This window comes from Strongylocentrotus purpuratus, unplaced genomic scaffold (genome assembly GCF_000002235.5).
Source record: "Strongylocentrotus purpuratus isolate Spur 01 unplaced genomic scaffold, Spur_5.0 spur5_scaffold_15, whole genome shotgun sequence".
Classification (NCBI taxonomy): domain Eukaryota; kingdom Metazoa; phylum Echinodermata; class Echinoidea; order Camarodonta; family Strongylocentrotidae; genus Strongylocentrotus; species Strongylocentrotus purpuratus.
In genome coordinates, this window is record NW_022145600.1 from 35,506,211 (window position 1) to 35,517,885 (window position 11,675).

The window sequence follows — 11,675 nt, forward strand, 5'->3', positions numbered from 1 at the left end:
ATAAAGCAATCGATAAATAGTGAGGCAACAACGTCACAAACTGATAACCAAATTAGCAATTTGTGTAGTGATATTCTTAATTCCATAGTTTTTCATACTTTAACAAAAAAAATCATCACTTCCTTATTATTTATCTGATTTTACTCAGATTTTGTTTGCTCTGTTTCTCTTGTTTTTCTGCATCTATTAAAAGCAAATTATTTTTGTAGTGGACTTAGCCTTTAATACCCAAATCCCAAATTTTATTCAGACATCACATACGCCGTTTGGCGCAAGTTGATTTTTGCACTCTCTTAAACAATGTCTCCTGGCCATCCAAGCGTGAACACATACTACACAAAAATGGTACTAAATGATTTGGGATAAAACTCTCTTTCATAAGATGTATAATAATTCACTGTTCATAGATGATTTTTAGAATAATTAGCAATATTCTAGGTGTAAACTTTTATTTGACTCGCACTGTATACTCTAACAACATTTACTTTTAGGTCATGTTTTAATTAATGTTGAATTAGTAATATCTTGTGTAAAACAATCCTGCAATGTCATTTCGTAATGAGTCACTTCTGTTTTGTTTTTAGGACCAGTAACCCCCTTCAATACAATGTTGCATTGTCAGTTTGTAATGAGTCACTTGTGTTTTGTTTTTAGGATCAGGCACCCCCTCCGCTACCCATCAAAGGATCGTTGAACAACACACCTCCAATCAGCAGGAAAGGCCCACAATCTTCAGAACACATACAGGAGTCCTTAACCAATGAACCTCCAGAGAAACCCTGACAGCTAGACAATATAAATATCTACATTACAATTTGCTGCCAAGATATTGTGTACTACTGATCCGATGCAAAACTAATCTGTTTGTTTTGTTTGTTAAATGTTTCCTTTCCCCTGCCAGCAAGGCTCTCTATAATACGTAATCCTTTTGTGAGTGATCAATGGAACACATAAAGGGTCATGATTTTAGACATTGTCTGTTTTTATAAGAAGATATCCTAATATCTGTTTGGAGACGGCAGATCATTAAGTCTATGTAATGTGATGTGATCTATCTCATTTTAAACATACGATTTATCTTAGCATATCCGAAATTTAGAGAAACAACAAATTTGATATTTTTACTCTTTTTTGTTTATACACCTGTAGGAGCAAATTTTGAGAATGAAAATTCCACATTTACTTCTCTTTCTACTATCAATTACTGGAACTGGGATCAAGTGCTCCAGATGTGTTACAAAGAGCTTGTCTTTTATTTCATTTAGATGTATAAGCAGCACTTTCCTCTTAGCATTCTTGCAATTAATGCTTGCATGAATATCATGCAATCCAAACACAAATGAAAACAAGATATATAAAACAACAGGCCCACTGTCTTGTCGTCAGGGTTACTAGGAAACGCATGGAATATTACCAAATATTTTGTTTTTTGCCTGTACAAATGGGGTCATTAATTGCTAGACATTTCAGTGAAAATGACTTCATCTCTCATTGAATGTATCTCTGCAGCAAGTTAAAATGTACAATCTACTTTTTTTTCTTTTCCCCCTCCTATTGTCAAATTGTCTGTTTTACATGCCCTTTGGCAGATGATGAATGTATCATTTCTCATTGTAGAATCTTTGGTGCTTCAAGATAATACAAAGTTTTGGTATGGGGTCATGAATTTAGTTCAGTTGAACATATTGGGAGCATATGCCATTTTATAATATTCAATGATCGTTGGCGCGGTTGAAATCGAGTCTTAAGTGATGAAATTGTAAATAATAAACTCTTTATGTTGTATAGCTTCCTCCCAAGACTGATATTACTTTAGCTTTAAAACAATGTTTTCTGGACTGCAATCGACCGAGTTACTATTCCCGTTTGGACATTATATATCAGAACTGCATATTCTGAGATTTTCATGGTCGCAGCTACAATGGAATGGCCTTAGGCGCTATTTGAAATTTACAGGGAGCACCGGTAAATTTTGATTATTCCATTCGAAAGCAGAAGTATTTTAGAGGCTAAATTTTCTAGGGCTTACAATACATCCACAGGGGCATCCACATATATCAAAATTTTAAAGAACTACTATCCATCCAATGTTCAAAATTTCTCAAAATGTTGCATTACCTTTAAATCAAATGGTAACCTCTCATCATCAGACTTTATTCTTTGTTATCTGGGTTTACTTTTTTTTAGTTCCAATCTGAGGAATATTGTCTCTTTTGTTTACATTGAAATCTGAGTATGTAAAATGGTATGTGATATTTGGAATTTGATATTTTCCTTCAACATGTGATGAAGGATAAGATTACTTATATCCCGTATTCTAAACCAGCAGATTAAATCCAATGAAATGGAATACTGAAAAAGGGGAAACAGAACAAAAACGAATGCAGAAAGCATAATTTTCTTCAATTTCATGAGTGGCTGGGATTTGTAAAAATTTCATACTGGAAAAACAGGAGTTATCTACGATACAGGGGAATTTTTTCACAAAACAGAAATTTCTTGTTTTAGAGTAGAAAATTTATTCATTTGATTGAATAAGACTGGAAAATAAATTGGATATTAAAATTGATGCGATTTCTTGCTGTTAAGTTGAATATTCTGTTCTTCTTATAGTTTTGAAATGGTATTTCTCTGGTATCAGGTTGATAGAAGTCACAATTTCTGCCTTATTGCCTCTTTTTCTATATTTCAATTAGTATCTGTTACTGATAAAGGATTAGGCAATTGTGTTGATACTTATTACTGAACATGTACTATCATCTGCTGAGAGTTAGAAGGGTGTTGGCTTCATGTAAAGTAGTATACAAATAATACACAGCAGTGAGGGCATTAGTAAGAATTACCCACACAAGGTACCTTTTGAAAGGGCGTGTTAGACTTTTTCAAAGGTACAGAGTGTGGGTAATTATACTAATGCCCGAACAAAATGATGTGTATTATTTGTTTTATAAAATTATAACGTGGATCCTTGTTATTTGATCAATCGCCCTCATCTCAAACTCAAAGGCCCGAATCCACAAAGGAAGTTTAAATCTAACCCATGGTTTAAATTCTCATTTACATAACCCATTGTTTAAAATAAGCGCAAATTGAGGCGTACCTTGCCTTGCGCGCGTCTAATATTAGACCTCTGACTTGTGTCGCGCTTATTTTGCGCTAATTTTAGCTAGATGTGGTAATGACCGGTCATTACCCAAATTACGCGTTAGGCAAAATAAATGCCTGGTCACGTGTACGCTTTCAACCAATCATTTGATTAGGATCTACGTCATCATCTTATAATATCAGCTAATGCCCTTATTGTTCTAAACAGATGATATCTTCTACAACAGGGTCATTGACATGGCCACTTTACAGCAAAATCTCTACTGGTACAACTTACAAGTCGATGCATATATATATGTATGCAAATTGTTTATTGTATTGTGCAAATGGTGAAGCAAATATCACACTTATTATCTTAACCATATTGTAAAGAAAGAACAATGTACTCTATGGAACTGACAATTGTAATTTAGTTCTGTGTACTGTATGGAATTAATGTAAATATATCTTATTTACTACAGTACGTCATGTAGCCATGGTAATGGTGCACAGTATTGTTTTTATATGTGAATATATTTCTGTATATGTATTGCGCATATTTTTTTTTTTTTTGTTCCGAATGATATTCAACTACAGTGCAGGAGGTGTTTCACAAAGTACCTAATTTGAAGTTAACTCTAAGTTAAACTTAAACATTATGGAGAGCCCTTTGTAGCCTTAAAATGAAATAAATTCAAAAGCGAAAATTCAAGTATTTCAGACTTTTTATAAATTCCACATCAAGAACATGAAATCCCTTTTTGTAATAGAAAATATTTGTAATCTGAATCAACATTTTTACAAAATATTTTCATAGATGCCAACAGCTTTCTATAAATGTTAAGTCCAACTTTGAGATAAGTTTAACTTAGGATATTTGTGAAACATCCCCCAGAAGTAGTTTGAAACGGGATGTGCAAGAAAATATATATATATATGATATTTATACATATAAATATTTTGATTATTCTCCATTAATTATCAGTATGTAACAAGCCCTGGCTAGGCATTATTGTAGCCCCCGGCAGTATGCTAGACGGGTTGTTTGGATGCAACAGCGTTACGCCGCCGCCGCCGCCGCCTATAGATAATCTACACACCTATAACTTTGGGTGATGCTGCCCCCAGTGTTCTGTCTTCTGTAGATTAAAAGGCCATATTTTTGTGGATGGTTTGTGTGCGCTCTATTCGCCACATTTTTCAAAGGATTTTGTTCAAATGTTGAACAAAGGTGTATCTTGGTATAATCTACAAGATTATAAATTTGGATGATGCTGCCTCCTGTGTTCCGTCTTTTATGGGGTCAAAGGTCATATTTTGATAGATGTCCTTAGTGCACTCATTTAACTGCATCATTTCTTGTAAGATTTCTTTTAAATTGAGAATGGAAGTGTATGTTGGTAACATCTATGCAACTATAGTTTTTGGTGATGCTGCCACCAGTTTCACATGTCTTATAGGGTCAAAAGGTCATATTTTGGTGGGTGTCTAGTGTGTGCCCTGCAGGTTATATTTCATGGCGGATTTCTTTCAAATTTTGTATAGATCTTTTCTTTTTGCACAATTTCTACCACACAACAGCATGTTTTACTCGCTACATTACAAAGACCAAACCATCGATGCTCCATACTCACCCACACCAAACAGTTCTGCACATACATGTATAACACCACGTGGGACTACAACTCTCCTGCACGTATATATCTATAGAGGGGACTACACTTACGCTTCCGCAAACATTTCATTAATAATAATAATAATAATAAAATTTATAGGGTGCTTTATACAGCCATAGGCGTTTCTAAGTGCACATGTAGTACTGTCTAACTCGGTATAATTATTCAACATGGTCAATAGCTTAAAAGCAATAAAATAAAATGAAATATTACTTATACTTATTCAGTTGAAAGGTATTAAGTAATTGTTTGCGCCTCCAGGATACTATACTGGATACGTTGATATATTTTGATTAAACATTTACGAAAGTATCGATCTGGTGTCATGGCGTAAAAATATGAAAAATACCGCGATATTTTCAGACAAAAAAAAAAAAAAGAAGTGCGCTTCGTTTTTCCCAGTTTACGCATATTAAAACAGGGTTTGACAACTAACTGCAATAATTATGAGTTAGATCAACTCTTCTTCAATTTCACATTTCAATCATCTCACTTGGTGGTTTCCAAAGCAATATTTTACAGTTTAGCTGAGACTCTTTCATAGCGGTTTAGCATAAACAAAATAGGCTTCAAGGACGAAATCTTTCGCACCGTTAATTGTACCCTAGCCTCGCGCCTGTGGAGGTGTATCTAGAACAAATCTACACATCTGTAGTGTTTGGTGATGCTGCCACCAGTATTCGTCTATTATAGGGTCAAAGGTCATATTTTGGTGGGCGTCTAGTGTGCGTTCTGCAGGTCATATTTCAAGACAGATTTCTTTCAATTTTTGGCAATGCTGCCCTCGTCCTTCCATCTTTTATATGGTCAAAGGTCAAATGTTTTTTATAATAATAATAATTACATTGATAGGGCGCTTTATACAGGCATTTCTAAGCGCACAGGTGGTACTGTCTAACTTATTGAACATGTTCAATAGCTTAAAAGTAACAAAATAAAATATTGCTAATACAATACAATTCAGTTGAATGGAATTAACTACTTGTGTGCACCTCCAGTATACTATAACTGATTAAAAAGGTGGGTTTTGAGAAGGGTTTTGAATAATTCAATGGATGGGGCATTTTGAAAATGGGGTGGGAGTTTGTTCCAGAGGGTGGGGGCTATCAATGAAAAGGTACGGTCACCATATTGTGTTTTTGTTCGTGGGCCGTGAGTTAGTTGCATGGAGGAAGATGAACAGAGGGATCTGGCAGAAGAGGAGGATCGAAGGGAGACTAGGTCAAGAAGATATTTAGGGCAAGGCTAAGTGTTATTTTTCTTGACGGATTTCTTTCAAATGTTGTATGGAGGTGTGTCTTAGTGAAATCTACACATCTTTAGTGTTTGGTGATGCTGCCACCTGTGCTCTGTCTGTTATAGTGTCAAAGGCCATATTTTGGTGGCTGTCTTTTGTGCGCTCTAACTGCCACATTTCTTGACAGATTTCTTCAAATTTTCTACAGAGATGCATTATACTCTAATCTACACACATATTTTTTTTTGGTGATGCAGCTCCTAGTCTTGACAATAGTTTGAGCCACTATTGGTGATCTCTACGTCATCCTTTTGTTTCAGGGAGGGGAGAGGGGATCTTTGTCCCTCCTTCAAAACTTAAGGAAGAAAAAAAAAATCGCCGCCACTGCCGGGGGATACATTTGTATTGCGCTGCAATACAGATTGCGATATTTCTAGTTTTATATTATTATTGAACTTCTCTTTTGTGAAGGAATTACAAATAAAGCCTGGAAATGGAATTATTTAAGGATCAATTTAATGAATTATGGTGATATTTGTGATAAGATATGATGTCAAGTTGCATTCATGGCTAATATAGATTTCAAGGGCCTATGTATGCAATGCACCACAGAGTTACATATAGCATGGACATGCCATCTTTGTATCATTGAAGAGAGGACAAGAGGAAGCCATGTTGGATTGCCTCCATGTGTATCTTTTCTACCTTAAGATCCTTGGATCAATTTCTACTTGAAAATAGCATTTTTATCAATTCATTTGCCTGAATACAATGAACTGTATGAAACATGGTGCTTTGGTTTACTGTTTCCCGAGCCGTATTGCAAAGAGATTTTTTTCTTCAAATGTTGGTGCATTAATGAATGGACATTGAATGCCTGAAAGTGAAAAGAGATTAAATTTTTTACTCCTTACATTCCAACATTTTATTTTCATGCATTTCATTTTTTCCCCTTTTTATCAGTCTTTCTCAAAATCTGTTTCCATGAAGTTGATTCATGCACTTTGAATTAAATGTTCCTTCATTCTTCTTCACCAATCTTTGAGTTTTGATAGACGTTTTAGGTCTGCTCTTCTCTCTACAAGCTATGTTAAGTGAAATGTTACAAGAACTCTATCTACAGTTCATACAAATTATGAGTACTAGTTTTGCAAGAAAATGTGTCTAAGGTATTTTCAGGCATTTGAGGTAGTCAGAATGTACATGTAAATACAATTTATGATATTAAACTTTTTTTAGCATTTAAATATTATTATACAAACTTATACTGTTTAAATGCTTTTTGATTTTGTACGACTGTAATTGTGTTAAGATATCTTATTTAAAAAAATAAAATAATAAGCATATGACATGTGATATTTATTTCTAACCGAGTGTTATTGCGATTAGTTTTGTGAGTTTTTAATGAGTTCTTGATAGTGATATACACACACACTGATACACACACATGCCCACACATACATATTTTTGTTTAGCTCGTAGCACTGTGTTGTACCTGTATACATGTTTACACCAGAGTACAAGACACACTTGCAATATTTAAAGTTTTAAATTTTAGATCCTGAAGATATCTCCTTACATATGGTCCTTTATCTTCAGGACTTAAACACCATCAACAACAACCTGCCCACAGCCAACCCACCAAAGTTTATCTTCTTTTTCAAACAAATTTCAGCAACAATGCACTTAATTTGAAAACCATTTAACCATAAGATGCAATGTTTTTCTAAAATCCCACAGGGGTAAATGCAAGACCATGGAGTAATAGAAAAATTCTGTAACTGTGAAAATGGATAACTCATCTTACTGAATATGGAATGCTTAATTTCTTACGTGTATATCTTTGAATATTTGATTAAAGACTAAGGAAATGGAGAAATACTGAAACATTAACATAAAATAATGAAAACGAATAAGGTTTACTCTCTTCCATTAAAACGTAAATTTATTAGAAGGATAAAACAGTATCAGGAATCCATATGGAGTTTATATGCCATTTACCCTCCACAATAGAATATTACATAAGATAAAGAATGATAAAAACATTACAGAGACTAGTTTAGCTTTATCCCTCAATTGTGAGTGAGGTTTGATGCTACTAAAAATGTGACAAATTATCAGTACCATGAATAAGATTTGGCCATGTCTGCCAACTTGGCATACCACGATTTAAAAAGCTGTAAACACCAACATCAAAATCAAAAAAATAATTCATCCACTTTAAACTGCTTATTATTGGGTGGTACATCATATCTCCTACATAATATTCAATTCACAAGATATATATGATCTTTGAATAGCCTTATACGTACGTTGTTTTTTCTATGTTCACAAGGACCTGACCATTCCCCTATAAAATCTAGACATCAATATAAGGACACGGATCTATTTAATGTACTTTAATGACTAACTTTAGAGAAATGGCATAACAGTAACAAACTGGAAAACAATACATATCCCCATAAAACCCTCGAATAATTTCAATTTCAGTTATATATATATATATGCAAATAATCAAACACACGACATAAATCTGGAGAATAATTTCATCATGTTTAAAAGTTATTAATGTACATGTAATATTTTGATAGCAATTAATAAGGTATCAAAATGAAAACCCAGGTATAAAACATAAAACTTAAAACATGTAACAGCGTAATTTTATGGAGAACCAACGCTATTATATTATTGAATTTGTGATTTTCCTAATGTCATATGTGTAGTTAATTTCTATATTGGCGTTACATTCGCACTTGCCTCTCTTTTCTTTATTTTTAATTTTTAATTTTGTTTATCCTTGATTTGTTACTCCCTTTATTTGTCCTTATGCTATATTTTTTACCATTTTTTACCATTTTTTACCATTTTTTACCATAAAGAAGCTATGTATTCCTAAAATCTCACAGGGATAATGTGGAAGTGTATAACTCATCTTACTGAAGTTGACATGTTTAATATCTTATGTGTATGTTTGATTAAAGACTAAGGAATTAAAGTACTGAAACAAATGAAAATGGATAAAGTCTGCTCTCTTCCATTAAAACGTAAATTTATTAGAAGGATAATACAGGATCAGGAATCCATATGGAGTATATGCGCCATTTACCCTCCACAATAAAATATTACATAGGAAAAAGAATGATAAAAATATTACAGAGACCATTTTAGCTCAGGCCCTCAATTGTAGAAGTAGTAGTAGTAGTAGTAGTAGTAGTAGTAGTAGTAGTAGTAACGGCTGGATAGCCCATATTCAGCTGTGCCAGGCACGGCACTACTCGTCTTCCATGAGGTCCAGAAAGCATAAAATAAATATCAAACATGACGCATAATTAGTTGCTAAATTAAAGGATATAAAATAAGGTACAACACACAATTATAAATGCTCCACAAAATGGTAGTTGTTTTAAAGGCCTGCGAACGTCCCCCCCCCCCCCCCCCCCCCCACCCCGGTACACAGCATACAAAATCCCGACTCTGGAATAGGTCAAATTATCAAGGTCTGAGTGATTGTGCATGTGAGTGGAACAACGTTAATTCACGTTTAAAACAATTTAGAGTTGACGCAATTCTTACAATTACAGGGAGCCTATTATACTAAGCCGTAGCTCCTCTATACTTAAAAGTTCTTTTCAAAAATCCAGTATTAGGCGTAGGCATATAGAGTCTTCCGCCAAAGCGTAAGTGGTATTCGTGCACAGAGATCCTAAAAAAACTCTGAAATGTAAACAGGGGTCATCTCATTAAGTGATTTTAAGTTAGCAAATGCTGATTTCTCCTGTCGTGTAATGATTCCCAGTTAAGGGCATTGTGAATTTCTGAATTGGGTATATGAGATTCACTATTGATATGTATCAAACGCCCAGCACGATTTTGGAGCTTTTGTAATCTTTCAGTTCAATATTTACAGGCTAAGCCATATGCAACATCTATGTAGTCGAAGTGGGGAAGAACAACTGCAAGGTGCTTCTTAATCTACCGAGAAAGTCTACCATTTGCCCTATTTTTGTTCCCATCTTATCAGTGTGAATGTTTCATTTAATTTGCTCATCACTAATAACACCTAAGTACTTGAAATGTTCCACTTGTTGAATTTGGGTCTTTTGACAGCATGTATGGACTGTAAGGTAGGTTTGATTATATATACTAACAATGTGACAAATGTGAGAAATAGTTAGTACCATCAATAAGACTTGGCCATGTCTGTCAACTTGGCATATCATGATTTAAAAAGCTGTAAACACCAACATCAAAATCACAAAATAATTAATCCACTTTCGATTGCATATTATTGCGATGTTAAATCTCCTAAATTGTATAAGACTGATCTTCATATTATTTTTACATCTTGAATTCACAAGATATATAATCTGTGACTATGCTTACACATAAGTTTTTTTTTCTTTCTGTTCACACAGACCCGATCATTACATTATAAGAACTAGTCAACAATATAAGGACACTGATGTCATTAATGCACTACACTAACTTTAAAGAAATGACGAAACAATTATATGCTGGAAAATAATACATATCCCCATGAAACCCTTAAAAGGATAGATTAAAGTTCAGCAAAATTCTACATCTTGCTGTATCCATTAAATTAATGTAAGAAATTGCTAATGATTTTCTTCGTCAGGTATAATTCTGTAGATTGATCAGGTCTGCTATGTTGTCCATTCCCACTGAAAAATAAAAAGACATTGACAATATTTCAATGTTTATATAAAGATGAATGATAGATTGATGAACTAGATTGGCCACAAACTGCCTGGACTGTAAACGATAGTCTTTACCAGTTAAACTACAAAGTAGATTACGGCTAGATTCGCAGTAGTTCAGAATTCGTTCGAAAATGATTGTTATAGATTCAGACAAGAACCCCTTGAACTACCATCCCCTTGACAACCTACCCACTAGGATGACGCACCATTGGACATGAATCCCCACAGACTACTCTCCCATCCCCTAAGTCTATATCCCCTAGAACAATTGCATCTGGAAATCTATCTCTTTAGGATTTCTACCTCCTAAGACAATGTACCCCTACCCAATCCCCATCTGATATCTAGGATAATTGACCCTGGGTGAACTTGACCTTAAAGGGATAGTTGAGTTCTTGTTTAAGACCGAAAATGCCTTCAAAGTGCAGGGTTATTGCTCTTATTCTTATGACATTTTTAGTGCCCTTTTAGAACCTAAAATTGCTACGAAGACCCCAAAATGTGTGAACTTAGATTTAATACGATCATACCAATTCAGCTCCACTTTCCAAAAAATATGGTGACCGTTAATTAATAATAACAATACACGGACTGGCCGTTTGTGTGTATTATAACCAACACAAATAATCCAACAAAAAGCCAATATTAAGTTCAATTTCAAGTTCAGTTTATTTTAAATCCAATAAAAAATTTACGACAATATAACATTCAAATACAATAATATAAAATGCAATATATATAAAATATGTAATGCGATAAGAACAAATACAACAACAACAGCAGTAACACTAAAAATAATTAATGGGTAGAGAAGGGATGTGAGGGACCAGAAAAGGCCATTGACCTATCTAGGCTGGTCCCCCTTTTCTACAGATCCATAAGTAAAATCTTCAGTAAAGCAAATATTAACAATATAGACATTACATATTGGCATTGGCTGCAAAAAAATGTATAAGG

The 11,675-nt window shown here is 34.1% G+C and overlaps 1 protein-coding gene across 7 annotated transcripts in view; it reads left to right on the forward strand.

Annotated features, from left to right (window-relative positions):
- The window catches only part of LOC580398 (dedicator of cytokinesis protein 1), an 83,251-nt gene extending 81,285 nt beyond the window's left edge, over positions 1 to 1,966 (forward strand). For all 7 annotated transcript variants that reach the window (XM_030986317.1, XM_030986318.1, XM_030986321.1 and 4 more), the window contains one exon: positions 655 to 1,966. In XM_030986317.1, coding sequence (XP_030842177.1) covers positions 655 to 783 — 129 coding nt within the window. In that variant the 3' untranslated portion in view covers positions 784 to 1,966. The remainder of the gene's footprint in view (positions 1 to 654) is intronic.
- The last annotated feature ends 9,709 nt before the right edge of the window (positions 1,967 to 11,675 follow it).